Source organism: Leucopleurus acutus, assembly GCF_964270905.1.
Source record: "Leucopleurus acutus genome assembly, chromosome: 10".
Lineage (NCBI taxonomy): Eukaryota > Metazoa > Chordata > Mammalia > Artiodactyla > Delphinidae > Leucopleurus > Leucopleurus acutus.
The window spans coordinates 17,947,147-17,967,546 of NC_139153.1; the positions used below are offsets into that span (position 1 = coordinate 17,947,147).

A 20,400-nucleotide genomic window follows, 5' to 3' on the forward strand; every position below is an offset into this window, starting at 1 on the left:
ACGGAGGCTTAGGAAGAAACTTGCCAAGTCCCAAAGTCGTGTGCTAAATTGAAGGCGGAGCTTGGATTTGAAATGTGGCAGTCAGAGCCCTGAGCCCTGTCTCCTCACTCTGCCCTGCTCAACCTCACATGGTAGGTGCGTGTTTGTAGGTAATGAAAGGGAAGGATATTTTTAGATGGAAGAGGGCATTTCTGCTGTGTTGAACTGCCGGAGTACATAGAGAGGCAGGAGGAAGGAAATTAAGATCTGTGCTAGATGTTCCAGCGTCAAACTGGAAAGGCTATGGCATTTGAGTGTATCCACCTTTATTTGTTTGTTTTTAAATTTTATTTATTTCTTTACTTTTGGCCGCATTGGGTCTTTGTTGCCGCACTTGGGCTCTCTCGAGTTGTGGTGAGCGGGGCCTGCTCTTCATTGCTGTGTGCGGGCTTCTCATTGCGGTGGCTTCTCTTGTTGCAGAGCATGGGCTCGAGGCGTGCGGCTTCAGTAGTTGTGGCACGCAGGCTCAGTAGCTGTGGCACACAGGCTTAGTTGCTCCGCGGCATGTGGGATCTTCCTGGACCAGGGCTTGAAGCCATGTCCCCTGCATTGGCAGGCAGATTCTTAACTACTGCACCACCAGGGAAGCCCCTATTTGTATTTTGTGTGTGTGTGTGACATCTTTGTCTGGTTTGGGTATCAGGGTGATGGTGGCCTCATAGAATGGGTTTGGGAGTGTTCCTCCCTCTGCTATATTTTGGAAGAGTTTGAGAAGGATAGGTGTTAGCTCTTCTGTAAATCTTTGATAGAAGTCTCCTGTGAAGCCATCTGGCCGTGGGCTTTTGTTTGTTGGAAGATTTTTAGTCACAGTTTCAATTTCAGTGCTTGTGATTAGTCTGTTCGTGTTTTCTGTTTCTTCCTGGTTCAGTCTTGGAAGGTTGTACTTTTCTAAGCATTTGTCCGTTTCTTCCAGGTTGTCCATTTTATTGAGTTGCTTGTAATGGTCTCTTACGATGCTTTGTATTTCTGCAGTGTCAGTTGTTACTTTTCCTTTTTCATTTCTAATTCTGTTGATTTGAGTCTTCTCCCTTTTTTTTCTTGATGAGTCTGGCTAAGGGTTTATCAATTTTGTTTATCTTCTCAAAGAAGCAGCTTTTAGTTTTATTGATCTTTGCTATTGTTTCCTTCATTTCTTTTTCATTTCCTTCTGATCTGATCTTTATGATTTCTTTCCTTCTGCTAACTTTGGGGTTTTTTTGTTCTTCTTTCTCTAATTGACTTAGGTGTTCCCCATTTATTTGTAAGGGAGGAGGAGGAAGGGAAACCAGCACGAGGGGGATCCATGGACATGAGGAATATATGCGAACAGGAGGACTAAGGAGGAATTAAGATGGAGTGGATGGTCCACAGGGTCAGACCTTACCGGAGAAGGCAAGGCAGTGGTGGTGTCTAGGAAAAAGGACCCTAACACAGTGGCCGGAAGGCTGGGGTCACATCCCAGTTGTGCCACTAAGTAGCTGGGTGACCTTGGCCACCGGCCCCTAATCATTTTGGACAGCAGCTTATCCCTAAAGTGGATGGAGGTGCATCTTGGACCGTGGATCTCTATGTCCTCCTGCTTAGATAGTTTGGATCGAGGATTTGCACAGGGTCCTCAGTTGTGACAATTGAGGGGGCAGTGTGACCCGAGACGGAGCGCGTTTGGCAGTGGGAGGGAGGGGTGAGGTGCCGAGCATCCCACGTGGTGTCGAGGTGAGGAAGGAGCGCGGGCACCGTCGGGCGCCACCGTGGGGAAGCGCAGCAGCGACCAGGAGGAGGAGGGGGTGGGGCGGAGTCGAGCGTGGCCCCGCCCCTTTAAAATGGGGACACTTCCCTGGGCCTGGGGAGGGAAGAGACAGGCAGCAGAGGCCAGACTGGACAGACTAGACTGGACGGTGGGAGGGGTCCAGTCTGGGAGGCCGCGGCTGCCAGCACGGAGGGCCTGAGCTCAGAAGCAGCGAGGCCTCCGTTTCCGGCGTAAGCTGGGGGAGAGGAATGTGGAAGGATACGCGGTTTCTACGGTAGGTGCAGAAGAGTACTGTTTGATACCACGTATGCGAGGTGCCTAGAACAGTCAAATTCATAGAGTCAGAAAGTACACTGGTAGATGCCGGGGGCGAGGGGGGCGGGGTGTGGGAGGGAAGGGGAGTTAGTGTTCATTGGGGACAGTTTCGTTGAGGAAGATGAAACATTCGGGAGACGGATAATGGTTAGAGTTGCACAGCAGTGCAAAGGTACTTAGTGCCCTGAACTGTACAGTGTACACTTAAATATGGTTATAATAGCATGTTTTATATTACGTGACTTCTACCACAATAAAAACAAATTTTTAGAAATTTTTTAAAAAAAGAAGGTGCGCAAAGTTTGTTTCTCCACCGATGCATATAATTTGGGGAGAGGAGGTAGCAGAGATAAATACATGGATTGCAAAATATGTGGATTTGAAGAGCTTGGAAAGAAGCAGGGAAGGTTCAGCCCATGTCTGTGTGAATCCCTCGGGAATCCTTCTGTGCTGTTCTGTGACGGGGAGCAGAGGGCCCAGCAGGCTGGGAACCCCTGCAAGGGGGTGAGGCAGGAGCTGCGGCTCAGCCCCACCTGGCACCGTTGACGTGGGAAACACTGAGGGCTGGTTCAGATGGCAGGATACACACACTACTATATATAAAATAGGCAGACAGCAAGGACCTATGGGATAGCACAGGGAACTCTACTCAGTATCCTATAATAACCTATGATGGGAAAGATCTGGAAAGGAATACATACCTATATATGTATGACTGAATCACTTTGCTGGACACTTGAAACTAACACAACAGTGTAAATTAGCTACTCCTCAATTTACAAAAAAAAAAAGGTGGTAAGATACAGAAAGCTGATCAGCATGGTGTGTTACAGTTCAGTATTGGAAAGAAGGAAGTGAGCAGAAAACATGCTCAATCCTCTGTTCTCCTGAGCGCCCGGGTTAGCCCTTCTTCCTAAAGCCAGGGAAATTACCAGAAAAAGCCTGGCTTTCGTGTTCTTCTGCAGCTTCCCTGGAATGTGGGCTGTCTGTAGCTACAGCGACCAAATAACCTATAAAGAGAGTCAAATATGACAGTGCGGTACTTTGGAAATAGAAATTCATTCTGTTTTTTAAATTCTTAGATTAAGTCCAATGATTCTTATGTTTGTTTGCTTTTTCAGTTAAGGTACCAACAGTTGATTTTTGTTTCTTTAAGGTCCTTGCAAGACGATCTGTATCTGGCCATTCTTTTAGTCCTCAGATATCTTTTCCCCTTTAATTTTACCAGTCCGTGAACTCCAAGTGATGGAGAAGTATCGTTTTGTAGTGTGCATGGCACGACTCAAAGATTGGCTGGTGTGCAAGTGAGTGAGACTGGAGTATGGCTTGGTCAAGCAAAGCTTTGAAAGAACACCCACTGCTGACGCAACAGTGTATTTGTTCCTTTTCCTATAATAAAATACCTTACCCCAAGGTAGGTCATGGTAGATGGATGCAAAAACAAGGTGGGCAGAACTCAGAATGCTGACGGGGACACCTGTACCGTGAAAGGTGCAAAGTGAAAGAAGCTGTTAGTGTTCCTCGCTTCATCCCATAAAATGAATTGTGGTTTCAAAGCACCCACTCACTGGCTTCCTCGTTGATATTACCCAGCACAAGTTTGCCTGTCCCATGGGCAGATCCCTGAAAGATGTTGAGGTCCAGCCACCAAAACATTTGGACGCACATTAATGGGTTTTACACCTTTGTGCTTCTCCGATATTACTGTTCCGCCGCTTCAACAAGCCCACTAATATCAGATATATCCTATCAGGGACTATTTTAAATCACTTCAATTTTCTCTGCCCTTGGGCTCTGCCCGTAAGACCAGAAGCCGAAGCATGGGTACTGCCTGTGATCTAGTGTTTTACTCCCCCCACCGCCCCGCCATTTATATTAGAGGGAACTTTATTAGCTTTTGGACACACGTCTATCAGTTTTAAAGATTAAGTACAACGTCAGTAGTTCTTACCTGGTTCTCAAGTATATTGCGTCGTTATATTTTCCCCTAGAATGTTAAAAAAAAAAAAAAATTTGTATTGCCATTGGTGAGAGAGCATTTTTCTCTTAAAACCAACCATTGGTCATAATAGTGTTTACTTATTCTCTGAAGTGCTATTTTATATAGAAAGTAAATCCAGGATAGAAGCCTGATAAGTAATTTCAGACTTGATAGCACATGAACCTTATAGGTACAGGTGAATTATGACGCCTCACTTTGCGATGCTCTTTTTTCCTCAAGTAAGTCTCTTTGTCACAATGACTTGTTTATCTTCTGAGTGATTTTAAAATATTGAACGAGCTTCTCCTTAGTGCCCAAGTCATCCATCCAGCTCATGCTTCTCCTGTCCTCCAAATTCCTTCAGATGCAAACCGTCCAGTAGCCTGTGGCTCAGTTACAGGCTATTGGAAAGGACTGTCTGCTGCAGGGGCCTGTCCTGAGTCCTAGAATCTGGCCAGGAATGAAAAAGAGAAGCTGCGTTTCCCAGATCCACTTATGACTGCAGTTCCACCTGACATCCGCCAGAGAAAGTACAGAGTAATTTGCCGGTTGGGACACCCAGTTCTGAATTCCCGACGTGAGCTCTACCCTGGTGTTACCCTCTTGCCATTTTATACCTTTCCCCCTTCACATCCCAGGCCACTTTCTCAGACGTCACTCTGTCCCAGCACCCCTTTGCTTTCCAGACCACCATTCCCATGGGCTTACCTTTCCTGGCACGCAACTTCATCTCCAGCAGGAAGTGCATTCAGTCTCCAGCCTGGATCGTTTCTTCCTAGGTCCGAATTCCCTCCATCTTGCCAGCAGCCAGCTCAAATCACGCCCGCCCCACAGAGGCTGGAGGAATCACAACAAACCCAGAAGCATGGTCCCAAGGAGCTTTGCTGTAGTTGCCCCGGTGGGGTTATTAGGAGGAATGTGTCTCAGTCTCCTGTCTGTAGTGCTGACTTCCCCTTTCCCCCCTTCACAGTTCAGTCCTGTCTTCCAGAGGAGGTGCTGAGCTCCCTGAGTACAGAGACAAGGTTTGGCCATTTTTCCGTGCTCCCTCAGCTGGTGCGGTGTGGAGCACGGATGCTCGGTAAATGCTCGCTTACTGATGAATCACTATTTATTGGTCATAAAACATGGCAGAGTGTCTGTCTCCAGGACCCTGTAGCTTTCCTCTTAGAAGGAAGAAGCTGGTCACGGTCGCCATTCTGTTCCAGACCCTCAGGGTAACGTTTGCCAGCTTCAAGCTCAATGATTGGGAAGACAGACAGACATGCCCCCAAGAAGCTAGCACAGTGCAGATTGTAGCACACGGCTCTGGCAGGGCACCCAGGAACAGGAGAGAAATTTTGATGAGGAGATTGGGGCTGGCCTTAACATGAATGGGATTTGAAGGATGGAGTCCACATTTCGACAAGCAGAGGTTTGTGCTTGTCGAAGGGTATTCTCATTAGAGCCAACAGTCTCAATAAAAGCATAAATGGAGTGAAGAGATTGGGAATGTCCGTCAGGTAGGGTAGGGGGAGATCGAGAATGTTGGCAAAACAGACATGGGCAAGGTCACGGTGAGGCTGAAACTGAGCGCCGAGTGTATGTACATTCCACACAACGTGGTAAACGTGGGACATCAGAAGAATTTGTGGTATGAGAACGAACCCCTTTTATATTTTGGAATTCATGTGATAATGTTTACTGTAATTTTTTATATCAATACCCAGTGATAATGGTTTCCATTTACAGTCAGGATTAGGTTTCACTTTAAGATACACGTGTTTAGGGCTTCCCTGGTGGCGCAGTGGTTGAGAGTCCGCCTGCCGATGCAGGGGACGCGGGTGCGTGCCCCGGTCCGGGAGGATCCCGCATGCCGCGGAGCGGCTGGGCCCGTGAGCCATGGCCGCTGAGCCTGCGCGTCCGGAGCCTGTGCTCCGCAACGGGAGGGGCCACGACAGTGAGAGGCCCGCGTACCGCAAACAAACAAACAAAAGATACATGTGTTTAAATAAAACCAATTGAGTAGCTTTAAAGAAAAGTATCAGGTAAATAGTGCTGAGGCTAATATATCAACAATCATGGTAGCTCCCTGTGTCTGGAAGTTTGGAACATACTGATGTAGACCCGGGAAGATCTGAGTGGAAAGTTGCTGCCGAAAAGCTACCCAGACCAAGGACTGAAGGAGTGTTGCAGTTTGACAGTGGAGAAGCCATCGGTGACCTTAGAGCAGCTGCAGTCCTGGGGAGGCCCCAGGTCAAGTCCAGGGTGGCTGTCCCATGAGGGCAGGGCTCTTCTGTTTTGTGTGTCCCTCAACCATAGCGCCTGGCTCACGGCAGGCGATTAATAAGGAGGTAGTGAGTCAATAGGGGAAGGTATTTTATTTCCACCCATGGCAATGAGTCCTGCAGGTACATTCCTCCCGCCACCCCTGGGCTAGAGCTGCTGAGCTGAGACCAGCCTGATTCCCCCGGGAGAGCCAGCCTGGGGGAACAGGGCTTCCCCGGGTGCAGGAGGGAGGTGGGCCGCCCAGCAGCCCGGCCTGTAGTCTCCGCCTGTGGTCTTATACCCAGACTCATTTTATATTTTAAGCCAACAACCACGGGGACCTGGGCGCCAGCTTAAACTGCGAGCGAGGAGGCCTGGGAGGGAAATGGGGACCACACCCCCATCTCAAGGCGGCAGCCCGGACTCTGCACTTGCCCCACGTTTGTCACATGGAGATGCAAGGCCCTGTGTGCCAGACCTAGAAAATGTATCAAAAGATGTAAAAACGACAACAAGAACAGCAAAGAGGAACTCTACACATTTAGGTGAAAACAGCTGACTTATTGAATCAGCACCTGATCCAAAGGTGAAGATGCCGTGCTGGTCCGGCATGCAGTCTGTGACCTCTGACTTAGATGTTTAACTTAATGAGGTCACATCTCCTCCTCTGTCCCTCCAGGGTTTTATAATGTTCATTTGTCCCTTTATGTACTTTTTTTCCAGCCTGTTAGTCTAGTCTTTCCCCTGAATCCCTGATAACATGCCTGGTACCATTTTCTTGTGTCCCTCGGCTCCAATTCCGAATGTCTCCCAACTTTCCTCTTCCCGAGGTGTCTTCGTCCTGGCTGTCTGTACGGTCACCTGCTTTCCTTCTCTCTCGTCCAAGTCTCTCTTCACAGCTCAGCTGCCTGGGACGTTAAAGCGTGTGCAGGGCTCCCACCTTCATTCTCCCACATCCTGTCCCGACACCCTCTCCGGTCATTTCTTGTCTCTTCCATCTCCGTGTCCACATGTCTCTTTGTCACCTCCATCTCTCCCGCCTGGACTCCCGGCCTCTAATCTTCTTTCTGGCTGTCAGGTCTCACGTCCAGTGGTTGGAGCAGACCCACCAGGGTCTCCTCAAGGCCAAGATAACCCCCAAGGTCGCCGGGAGCCTGGGCAGGGTCACAGGGCTACGACATACGTCACTTCCACATGCCTTTCAGAGCGAAGCCTCCTTGGGGTCAGATGCTTTCTAGGCATTTCTGGGGTCACAGAGATGACTCACTCAGGAATCCACCCTATAGGAATTTCAAATCTCCTCGGGGAAATAGAGGCACTGGCACCCCCCAGAAACACACAACGTGCTCTGGGACTCCAAGGAATAAAAGCATTTCCAGGGGCATCCCCGGGGCTTGTGTTGAAGTCAGGGCCCATCGGAGCTGTTTCCCACTGGCTGTCTTCGTCCTCGACGCCCACGTTCCAGCCTCCCAGGGGCTGATCCCTGTTGCTCTTGCTGCAGTCGTGTCCGGTGGCCTGTTCCGTGGTTCATTGAGCAGCTGTCAGAGACTGGTGTTCGTACACCCACACGGGGTTTGAGCAGCAGCCGTGGCCAGGCTGCCCTCAGCCTGCCTTCTCTTCCACCCACCCCACCCCTGCGGGGCCCAGCGTGCGCCTTCTCTCCAAATGGCTCCCAGTAGAACAGCGAGCTGTCGGTCTCCAGCACCCAGCACCTCATCAGGCACCTGGAGCCCAGGACAGCAGCACCTCCATCCATTTGGCAAGGGAAGAATATCCTTTCATTTTTTTTAAATAAGATTTGAGGTCCTGAGTAGATGTTCTGAGTTTAGGTAGCTTTTTCAGAAATAAAATGGCACTCGTAGCTGCTCTGATATGTTCTTTCGACTCATCTGACATTTTTCTATGTGTCCTGACCTCTTTGAAGTTGCTTTTTCTCTTTCCTGTGATGATGTGGTTTCCATCCACACTTGGCTTTCTAGCAATTCTTACTTTTTGTTCAAGAATCAATTCAAGAAGTCACTGAATGGGGTTCAGACAAGCTGTAGAAAAGTCACCTTGACAAAGACGAGGGTTAACTAGAATTTACTAACGCGTTTCTTCAATAGATTGTAACTTTGAATCTCTGGCCGTGACTAGTAGGGGGGCTTGCGGGAGCAATTTTTGTCCCGAAGGTGCTGTCTTAGTTCGTTCGCGCTCCTGTAACAAAGCGACGTAGACTCTGTGGCTTCTCAGTAGCAGACGTTTATTGCTCGCGGTTCTGGAGGCTGGAAGTCCCAAGATCAGGGTGCCGGCATGATGGGTGAGGCCTTGCTTCTAGGTCACAGACTTTGAGTTGTATCATCACATGGTGCAAGGGACTGGGATCTCTGTGGAGTGGCTTTTATCTGAGCACTAATCGCGTTCAGGAGGGCCCCACCCTCATGACCTCAGCCTCTCCCCGAAGCCCCACCTCCCAATGCCGTCACATGGGGGCATTAGGATTTTAACATACGACTTTTGGGGGCACGCAAACATTCAGACCCTAGCAGACATAAAAAGTGCTTTTTCCGGGTTTATGGCCTTGATCCTGAGGGTAAGAACAGCCTTCTTTGTCCATTGGGTCGCTGCTATATTCTCAGGACCCAGGAAAGTGCCAGGTACAGAGTGGGCGTCCCATAAATACCCAGTGCTGTATTGATTCATTATTGACCATCTCTGGTTGAGGGAGGGTGGTGGACACATCCAGCTGGATTAGGCCTGGGCCTTGCGCTGGAATAGCCCTCTCCAGGGAGGAAGAGGGGATGCAGACACAGAAGGACCACGCAGGGTGAAGCATCCGTAAGGAGGCAGCAGAAGTGCAGTGAGCACTGAGGAGGGTCCCTGTTGCTGGTGGGGAGAGGTGGGGAGATTTAAGGGGCACGTCGAAGGTGATGGAGATGCGCGGTCCAGGCCAGGGACCCAGCAGGTACACAGTCAGGGAGGCGTGCAGGAACCTAATGCAGGAAGTGCTGCTGGACAACAGAGAAGACAGAGGAAGCTGGGGCAGAGCAAGAAGGCCAGAGCCACACACGCGGAGCTTGGGCTGCACCTTGAGGGCAGTGAGTTTATCAGCTCTGTGTGTGTGTGTGTGTGTGTGTGTGTGCGCGCGCGCGCGCGCAAGAGAGAGTATCCTAGCCACAGTATATGGTAGGAATTGAAGTGAGAGTGAGGTTCAAACCAGGAGGAAGCCAAGTTAGTGAATCCGTATGATCTGGAAGCAAGCTGAAAAGAGCCCCAGGCGAGGCAGAGCCAGTAGGCAGGTCTCTCAGAGACTGGGGGGAGATGGGATTTATTCCTCGACTAGCTGGGGCTGGCCCCAAAAGGGCTCCATCGCTCCATATGGTCTTGTTTCCTCCTTAGCCCCATCGTCCCTCCTCTTTTTTGTCATGGCTCTTCCCAGAAGAACACAGAGCTCGGCTGAAGGTCTGTAGTTTTGCTGAGACCTGTGCTTATCATACAGCGGGAAAAACAAGAAGGCCATCTTACAGGTGTCAGACGAATAGACGCCCCAGTCTGTGTGCTGAAAATGATATGCTTGAATTAGTTGGATGAATCCTCAATTAAGTGAACGTGAGTTGATGTCTCCATCTGCTGACTCTTGCAGCATCCCTGATGACTTACGGGAGTTCAAAGGACGATTGTAAAGGATATTCCCCGGTCCCCGTCAGCCCCCACTGTACGTGTCTCTTCTGTCCGTCTCTCTCAGTGTGTTCTCCTCAGTGACCCTGCTTTGCACTGTAGTTTTCCTTTCCACGAAAGCAGGAAGAAGCGGGCGTCAGTTGGTGCAGAGAGGGGAGAGTGCCGTGGGCGCTGGTGAACCTACGAAGCACCTTCCAATGGTGTGATAACTAACTTGGAGAGGATGTTCAGCGTCTTCGGCAAACCGTGTGCGCCTGTGGGCAGCCGGTAGTTTTCAGTTTTCCTGGGACAGCTGTTCTCTCAAAAACAGTTCTGTTGTAAATGACTTCCTGTCGCTCGCAGACTTTCTGTGCCTTTTGGATCCACGGCGTGAAATGCCTCGTGTGTGGCACAAGATAGGTGAACCTCCCTTCACACAACTGTATTTCTTACATACTCTGCGAAAGCAACATTTTGAAAGCGAAACCGTATTCTTTTTTTTTTTTTTTTTAGCGGTACGCGGGCCTCTCACTGCTGTGGCCTCTCCCGTTGCGGAGCACAGGCTCCGGACGCGCAGGCTCAGCGGCCACGGCTCACGGGCCCAGCCGCTCTGCGGCATGTGGGATCTTCCCGGACCGGGGCACGAACCCGTGTCCCCTGCATCGGCAGGCGGACCCTCAACCACTGCGCCACCAGGGAAGCCCCCGAAACCGTATTCTTGATGCCCTAGATGATTTTCCAAAGTAAAGGGTAGTTTTAAGGCAGATTATCACAAGAACGTCTTGTTTTGACTGTAATGGGTACATGAGTGGTTTGCATTGTTGATTCCAAATAATACCAATTAATGAATCCAGATAATTCCAATTAATCACAAGTGGGTGGAAAACCAACCATGAATTGAATTTGCACGAGTAATTTCTCTACTCCTCCTCTTCTTAGAGCAAGAGGCTCTAAGACACCCAGCTCATGGACGTGTCCTTGTAAAGCGACCTTCTCAGAGCGTGACCCAGGTACCACTGAGGGTCCTTGAGGTCAAAACTATTTTCATAAGAATACCAAGGTATTATTTTCCTCTTTCTTTCACTCTCATTCCTTTATGAGTGTACAGTACTGTGGAGTTTTCTAGAAGCTCCTCTGTGACCCGGTATCAGAAAGGACTGAATGCAGAAAGCACTGTGAAAGGCCAGCTGTCTTCAATCTAGCGAGACATGAAGAGTTTTGTGAAAATGTAAAACAGTGCCATTCTTCTCAAAAAATGTTTTTGTTTTGGAAAATATGGTAACTTTTCCAAAAATGTTGTTTATATTAATCTGTAATGGATTTGTTATTGCTCTTTTAAATGAATTAGGGAATAAATATTTTTAAATTTCTCATTGCCTCTAACATGCTACACTGCAGTAGACATAACCCACATAAACAGACAATGGCCCTTCGGGGAGGGTGTCGGTGATTTTTTAAGAGTGTGAAGGGTTTGTAAGCCCCCAAAGTTTGAGAAACACCGCTCTGAAGTACAGGGCATTAGGCAATAAAACTCTTGGCTTTCGGTTGAGATGTGAAAGTTTTCTAAGCAACAGGAGAAGGATTGGCAGAAGTTGCCCATCCACTTAGCCAGGGCCCATTTCTACACCGATTTGGGGATGTACAGTGAAACGACGAGAAAAGCTAACTGTGAAACACAAAAACTTGCCAAAAAAAAAATAATAATAATTTGAAGGCCCACAGCATTGGGGGAGGAAAAGTAACCGTGATTCCCTCGTGGGGACCCAAGCACGCTGTTTTCCTCTGCATGTGGCACTTGTGGTCTGAGCTCTAACTGAAAGTTACTGAGACCGCTGGGCCAACCTCGTGTATTCATTGAGCCACAGAGTATGTGTTCTGCAGGCACCTTCACGGGGCTGGACTGTGGTCAAATTCGGAGCCGGTCCCTGCTCTCAGGACGCTGAAATTCCTAGCCAGGGAGACTCGGTAGGCAAATGAGCATGCGCGGACAGGATCATTCATTCATTTGAAGAGTGACGCAAAGGAAATGAATGGGTTGAAAGGACACAGTAACTTGGAGGAATGAGAAATAAATTCATGCGAGGTGCCTGGCAAAAGCTTTTCTAAGGAGGCTTCATTTGAGCTGAGATGGGGGGGCTGGGCGGGTCAGAAGGAGAAGGGCAGGAGCCCTTCTGGCAGAGGGAACCACACTGGCAGAGGCCCCGACAGAGGACATGACTTGGTGGAAGTGAGGTGAGCCCTGGAGCGGGGTACGGGGGGAGTGTGGGGGATGATGGGGATGGAGCAGTCGATGGGTAAGGATCTGACTTCATGGGGCATTGGAGGCCCTGGCGGAGGGTTTGATTTTAATCCAAGTGTGATGAAAGGTCATCGGAGGGTCCCAAAGCAAACGAAAGAGGTGGTGTGATACCTGCTTCATAAAGAACAACCTGGCATGTGGAGAGTGGATTGGGGGAGGGGCAGTCAGTGGGGAGGCACGAGGGGATGCAGAGAGCGGGGCAGGAGGTTCCTGATGTCATCCAGGTGAGACTGGATGGCGGGCCCTGGGCAACAGAGAAGTGGGCAGATGTGAGATCTAGTGTGGAGTAGAAGAGAGCGGACTTCCTGACGGAAGGCTCTGGGGATGAGGCCAGGGGCATGAACAAACATAGCCTCTGGTTTGGGTTTGAACCACCTGTGTTTTCTCACATCCTGGCAACAAAACTCTGCAAGGTCATTCGCATTATACCTACTTGGAGATTAGGAAACGGAGGTCTCAGTGACTTACTCATGGGTGCATAAGGCCCCTTCCCAGCATCAAAGCAAGTCAGAGGTCACTGCCACTGCCCAGCTGTGTCTGCGGCTTCCTCTCCCTGGCGCCACACCTCAGCTCTCTGCTCCAGCCCAGATGGCGACGCCAGGTGAGGACCTGAGACAGAGGTGAGAAATGGGACCAGCTGTGCCCGCTGGCCACCAGCCCAAGCCGACGTTTATTGCGACTGGTTTACTCACCTCGCAGGTGTGTCTTGGTTCCCAGAGAAAGGGAGCCTTCTTCTTCAGGCTCCGTGATGCCTCTTGACAGGAGACGTGGGAGCCCTCCTGAGAAACAGTCCAGCCTTTATGAACTGAAGGGGGTGAAGGCTGTGGAAGCAGTTGTGAGAATTTTTTTTTTTTTTTAAACAGAGAACAGGAGTATTTATTTATTTATTTTTAAATTTACTTATTTTTGGCTGTGTTGGGTCTTCGTTTCTGTGCGAGGGCTGTCTCTAGTTGTGGCGAGCGGGGGCCCCTCTTCATCGCGGTGCGCGGGCCTCTCGCTGTCGCGGCCTCTCTTGTTGCGGAGCACAGGCTCAGTCGTTGTGGCTCACGGGCCCAGCCGCTCCGCGGCATGTGGGATCCTCCCAGACCAGGGCTCGAACCCGTGTCCCCTGCATTAGCAGGCAGATTCTCAACCACTGTGCCACCAGGGAAGCCCCCAATTGAGAGAATTTTAAACATCAGCCACTTGGGTTGAGAAAAAAGGAACTGACTGTGCATTTCGTTCTGGTAGTGGGACGATTGTTTATAAATTTTTTTTTTTTAAGTTTTTTTTACAGCCATCAAGCTTCCATAGTAAGTACAGAGGCTGAATGAAAGCGGGGCAAGAAGCAATGCAGCAAAGACCAAATGTCTTCAGTCCTATCTGTGCTCACCTTCCGTGGGCAATGACAAGTCCCTGCTTCTTTGAGACTCAGGGCAGGGCAAAGCTACAGAAGTCTAGGCAGATACAGAACATTGGATACAGATGTGCAGTAGCCAGTGATACTTAGCTCCCTGCTGCATGGCTGTGGGGATGCGCGAGACTGGCCGCTCCTCTTCCTTCCAATTAGCCCGGGAGCCCTTTCACGAATAACTCTCTGCTTTGGGAATTGGAAATGCACCTTGGCAGTGATTTCTGCTTGCTCACCTGTAGGGCAGCCTCTCTCCTTACACCCCCCCCGGTTACTTTGCATACTCACGCATATATCTTGCAATTTAAATTTTCATATTTTATTCATACGTGGAGGATTATTCTTGCAGCATAGTAAAGCGCTAAATATTACATGAACGTGATTCAAAACATGTCCATTCCATAAAACCCGTTTATATGCTGTCATTTTCTACAGCATTAAATACATTTTATATCATCAGAAATTTTATGGTATCTTTAAAAATGAATTTCTGCTTAGCTTAAATGCATTAAGGATTATCCTAAGAGACCCGGCTCAAAACGCAGTCATGTTTATTTGTAACTGCCAGAAAATGGCTTGCAAAACTGTTAGTGTGTTTTATTATTCCCTGCCACCGGAGTACTTGCTTGTTAATTAGAGAAATTTCAACTGTCATGGTTGGCAATTATAGCTTCTGTATCATTGTCTGTTATGAATAGTCAATGAGGGCTGATTAATATGCATGAGCGGCAGTATATATAGCGTGTGCATTGGACCACAATCCAGCTGCCAGAGTCACTCAGAGGAGGGAGTGGTGTGTGTGCGTGTGTGTGTGTGCGTGCGTGTGTGTCTGTGTGTGCGCGTGCATGCTGCTGCTAGGGAAGGGAGCGTGGAAGGGGAGAGAGTTGTTTGCAGCCTCTGAGGAGAGCACCGCCAGCGTGCAGTGTCGTGTCGCAGCACCTGGCACCTGAGGCTCTCCGAGGACACCTTCATGCCTGCATGCTGAAGGCGCTGCTCCTCCCGGGCGCCGGCGAGTCCTGCAGCCTTCGTCTGCCGGTTCTCTAAACATGGGATGCAGTTTGTGCAGCCTGCAGAAGCCAGAGGAGCAGTACAAATTACTCTACGAAGTTTGTCAGGTAACAACGCGCTGCCTCTTTTCCTGTGGGAGCGCCCGGGCACTCACCTGGCTGAGCGTAACTTCTGGGGAAGGAATTGGGGATTTCTGTGCGTGTGTGTACTTGGAATGTGACAGCCTCTCTGACGTTTCTGCATATTTTCTATTAAGCCTCTTAGGTGATTTCCTTTTCAGTGGCACCTAAATGCTTGTATTTGAATATTTCAGTAGATGCTGAGGGCCGTAAGGTGTGGTTCAAGCTATAATGTCACAAAGCTCCTTTACAATTGCCCGCTCTCCCCGGAGTGGCGGACAGATGTCCTAGGCAGGGTCAACGCGTGGTCACACACCCTGTGAACAAGTTGCAGAAGACGTGGAGGATGATTAATGCTGGCACGGTTTTGTCTCTGTTTACGAATAGTTGTAAGGCGCTCTTTTCAGGAGAGCACAGGCGTCTACTGCACTCTTCAGTCTCTCAGCAACTTCTCGTAACAGAACATGTGGTTCAGATTCACGCTTCACACTTGCCATTTCTATACCTCCTCCTGTGAAAACTTTAAGAACTTCCAGAGCAAGTGGCTTGATCTCGGGTGCTTTCGTCCACAGCCGATGACTCCTCTAAACTTCTGCAGCGTCGCCAGCAGGAAATTTCAGTGGAGATGAAATGGGGTATTTACGGTACAACCCAGAGAACTTACCTCATGTTCATGCTGAGTGTTTTATTTTTTAATATTCCGGTCTTATCCTCACCTAGGAGGTTTTCACACTGCTATATACCTGACAGTTAATGATTTTCCCCTTAAATCATTCTAACCCCTTCAAATTTTTCTCCAGTAATCAGAAAAGCATAATTCTGTTACAAAGGAATGTTAACATTAGCACATTAGAAGAAGGTTGTTATACGGAGAAAAACGGTGCTTGCTGTTTAATTTATGACAATACATGGTATATTAACATAGTCTTCAAAGGGGCTAGACTCAGCTTAAAAAAGAATTTGATTAGCCATCAATTGGGTGCCATTTTTGCAAGAGCCAGCAGAGGGCGCTTCGCATTAAAAACACAGCAAGACAGGGCTGCTTGTGAGTTGGCTGCCTCAGTGGACAAATTCTAATGATCGGGTGAATAAAAGGGATGGGTGTGGGTGGGTGTGTGCGCCCACCGGCACTGAGGCATAGAGAAGGTCAAAACAAATCTTATCTTTTGGGACTTAGGCGCCTCCACCACTCTCCTGTGTGGAGAGCACATAGCTTACAAAAAACAGTCCTCTTAAATAAGTTTGGGAAATAATACTTCTGACGTATGACTTCACGCTCAGGGCTTTGCTGGATTCCCGTCCTTTCAGAGCAGTCCGAGGGCACATTGGAGGCCTGGGCAGAAGTGCTATTGCCACTGGAGATCTGGCCCCCCACCCCTTATGTGATCATATGGTAACGTTGTAATCCTGAATTTGCCAAGTTACCATGTGCAGTGAGCCCTGGTGCTCAGTGAGTCAGGCATTCAGAAGTGAAACAAGCAGAACGACAAAACGATCACCAAGGTGGTTGTATACAGTCACTCACCGCTGCGTAGAAAATAAATGCTCTGTGTAAAAATGGAGTTATAATAACTTGCTTTTTGTTCTTTTAACCATCAATGCACGCAAGTATTATTTCACATACATTGCTGTAGATGTAAGAATTAAACTGGCACCCTCCAAAAGGCAACCCTACCGCATTTCCTGCAAATCTGCATTAACTTGTGCTTTATTTGTCTGTGTTATTTGGGCTCCTCCCCTCTCTGCCTTCAGAAAGAGGGAGCCTGGCTTTTGTTTGTTTGTTTTTTTACTAGGTGAATTTATATGGAAATATTTCTGGCCAAAGCATCGTGCAGTAAATTGCTGATAAATGACTTCCATCTGGAATACACTTGGTCAGCAATTTGGGAAGCCATGCAGATTTATTTTCAGGAAACTCAAACTACTTTTCAGACCCATTACCCTTGTGCCAACTAAGTAAATTTCCCCTTTCTCCCATTCTTTGGAAGTCCTGAACCGTAGCATAAAGGAATTCACAAAACACTTGCAGGAATTAATAATTGCATTCCCACTCTTATTATGCAAAGCCTTATTAGAGCAGAGAAATTAAGGTTTCCATAAATTACGGTTCCAGAAGGTCCGGTGTGTCTGGCTTCCGTAAGCGCTTGTAACAGCAGCACAAAGAGGATCAAATATTCTGGGGCTCAGACTTGATCCTTTCCTCATCCAGAGATAATTCAAAGAGATGCTCTTCATTAGGGCCTTTGGCAAGCTGCCCACAGTTTCTTTTAGGGGCTGCTGTGAACTTAATGATGCAGAACAATGGCTTTGCCTCTTGTTGCAAACATACCTTATTGTACCTTTAATCACAATAGAAAAACACCGACAACACACAAAGTTGCCTGGTCGTTAAAGGACGTTGCGCAGAGTGCACGCATCCCAGTGATCTGCGCCGTGTGTTAAGGGATGCGTTGAGATAGTTGGAGCTCTTCGAAGGAGAGTATAAGATGTGCCTGCTGCCCACCCTGGGGTTGTAGGATCAGGTGACTTACAGCAGTTCTTTGTGCTTTTACGGTGACTGTGGCGTCCTGTGGAGCATCAAGACAGGGCCCCTGCCTATGTGAGATTTAAAGTTTAACTTAGCAGCTGCTTCATGCTTCCGGAAAGCCTTCACTCGCCTAGGGTGACTTAGAATACTCAGAAGCACTGTTAAAGTGAAAGGCTGGGCAAGTGAGAAGGGAAGATGCTTTCAGGTTATCAAGGGGTGCAGTCTTCTTCTTGGATAAATTAATTGGCCCTGGAGATCTCACGTGCACGGGGTAATGGGACAGGGAGCCCCGCAGCTCTAGGGCTGTGGCTGGAATCCGGCTAAAGCTGGTGACCTGTTGTGCGGGAAGGGCGTGTGCAGAGATGAGGAGGTCTGCGGCTCAGCTGGCTTTGTGCCCGTGACTCCACCCAGCTGTGCCCCTCCAGGACCAGGGAAGGCCACCCAGGGGACGCTCTGAGGAGGCTCTTCCCACGAACGGAGGCCTGGGGGAGGGTAAAGGAGGGACACACTAGGCAGTATCGTTCATTCCTCCCGCCTCCTCTGAGGTCAGCCAGAAACTCAGCATTAATGACCTTTGCTGTTTGATTACACAACAGAGAAATAATTCTGGTTGGGACTTAGGCTTCAAATGAAAAATTATAACAGCTAACACGTTCTCTAAAAATCTGCGTGCACATTTTCAAGATGGCAAGTAAAATGTGTTGATAAATGGCAGTGATATTCCTTTCAGCAGCCACAGTACTTTTTAAAATTTTTATTCTTTTATTGAGGTATAGTTGATTTACAGTGTTCCAGGTGTACAGCAAAGTGATTCAGTTATACATATATATGTAGGTATGTATCCTGTTTCACATTCTTTTCCATTATAGGTTATTATAAGGTATTCACTATAGTTCCCTGTGCTATATAGGAGGTCCTCGTTGTTTATCTGTTTTATATATAGTAGTGTGTATCTGTTATTCCCAAACTCTAACCATAGTAGTATCTATCGAGCACTTACTACATGCTGGTGATGTGCTAAGCGCCAACCATGCATTTCCCTGTCAGATCCTCACAGCAGCACCAGGAGATAGGTGGTGTTATTATCCCCATTTCAAAGATGAAGAAACTGAAACACAGAGGAGTTATAAATGGGGCCAGGAGCCACATCTGTGCTATAATTCTAAAGTTTGCGCATTCTTCTCTCGTATAAATCATTTTCATCAAAGTCACCCATGTTATATGGAACCACTGGGGTTGGTTTCTAAACTTTGCTCTTGCCTTTGTGGGGCTCTCTTGCAGACAGCCCGGTCTCACTCGAGCCATGTGTGCTTAACACCTCTGTCAGCCTGCTGTTACTTGGATCTGTTTTCTTACAAATGAGAGGGGTTTCCGTAGAGCCTCTGGTCATTCACGTGGGGCAGGGCGTGGGAGGGGGAGTGGAGCGGAGAGTTCTCATTAACCCCCCAGGCAGCTTTAAGAATGGATGATTTGAGAAAGCTTATGTTCTTTTGCGTCTCAGTTACCAAAAAAGTATCATATAAGAGGATTTGGGACTCTTTCTGCCATAAATGTTGTTGGTTTTGAAAAGCCAAAACTTCACCCAGTAACCGTGACTTGCCAGAAAACTAAAGATGTATGTCTTTGTGACCCTTTCTCCCTCACTCTATTAATAAGCCAGTTGACTAGGAAAACACAGATTTCTATAGGAAATGCTAACGCAGAGCAACAAGTTTAAGGAATATTCTGGAAACTTGAGTGTACACAGTCCTATTTCCATATTTAATTAGCTACATTCAATACTCAGTTAGATGAATTTACTGCTTTAAAGCAAAGCAACGATGAGTCCGCTGAGAATCAGCCCAGTGGTCGTACAGACTTAATGGTGGCTAATTAGATGAACATAAACTTGACCTCTACACAGCAGCGTGGAGCCTGGCATCCTTTTCCTGCAAGTAAGAGTGTGCTCGCTTAAACGACCTATCCATAGATTCTCAAAGCTTTGTTTCAGAAATGGCTTTCTATTCTGAATTAGCTGAAGCAAAGCAGGTGTGGAAAACGCAAGCCCGTCTCCTCCTGCCTTGACAACCTGGGGCCCTTCATCGAGGATGGCGCCTGTCTCTCTATGGCCGAGAAAGTCACTGTTTTCAACATGGGCTACTGTCACTAGCTATTGTTTTCTCTTCCGTTAACGGTGGATCAGAAGCCACTTTTATGCTAAGAACTGAAAAGGTAGCGCTTAGGGTTAGACCAGGGCTTACTCCCCTCTTTCTCCCTGTCTCTTCTGTAAGTAGAAAGCTGTGGGGGAACCAGCAGGGAGTTGTCCTGCTTTCCCCGTAGAACTGAGGCCACTTAGCTGCCACCCAGCTTAGATACCCTTCTGAGCATTCCCCTGAGGCCGGGCGCACCCCTGGATCCCTGCACTGAGCCTTCCCATGAGGCCCTGCACAGCCCTGGATCGCTGCACTGAGCCTTCCCAAGATGCCCTGCACACCCCTGGCTCCCTCCACTGAGCCTTCCCATGAGGCCCTGCACACCCCTGGCTCCCTCCACTGAGCCTTCCCATGAGGCCCTGCACAGCCTTGGATCCCTGCACTGAGCCTTCCCAAGAGGCCCTGCACAGCCTTGGATCCCTGCACTGAGCCTTCCCAAGAGGCCCTGCACAGCCCTGGATCCTCCACTGAGCCTTCCCATGAGGCCCTGCACACCCCTGGCTCCCTCCACTGAGCCTTCCCATGAGGCCCTGCACACCCCTGGCTCCCACCACTGAGCCTTCCCATGATGCCCTGCACACAGTATTCCCATGATACCCTGCACATCACTCTATCCCTGCACTTCCTTCCACTGGGTTTCCACGTTCTCTGTTCATTGAACCGCCTGGGAGCTCTCATCACCACATGTACCCTCAGCCCATGGCTGGTTGACCACGTGGGGTTTTGTATGTGTCTGTAGGGGTTGAGGAGCAAGAAAAGAAACAAGGGCTCTAGTTAGGAGCCCGGAAGGAGAGGAGATGACCATGATTTGAACCCAAGAGGCCAGGAGGGAGAGCAGAGGGGATACAAGACATTTATTTTTCATTCATTCAGCCAGCAGGTTCAACCAGCCAGCCGCACTCTGAGCTCCGAGCTTCTGTGTGC

The 20,400-nt window shown here is 48.7% G+C and overlaps 1 protein-coding gene across 2 annotated transcripts in view; it reads left to right on the plus strand.

The window, feature by feature from the left end:
* Positions 1–20,400, plus strand: part of PDZRN3 (PDZ domain containing ring finger 3) — a gene marked incomplete at its 5' end in the record, with an annotated part of 246,788 nt that overhangs the window by 176,649 nt on the left and 49,739 nt on the right. The window contains one exon of one of the 2 annotated variants that reach the window (XM_082847773.1): positions 14,677–14,745. The exons of the other annotated variant lie outside the window; for it this stretch is intronic. Within the exon in view, the coding sequence (XP_082703899.1) occupies positions 14,677–14,745 (69 nt within the window). Of the gene's footprint in view, positions 1–14,676; positions 14,746–20,400 lie in introns of those variants that run through there. 2 annotated transcript variants of the gene reach the window in all.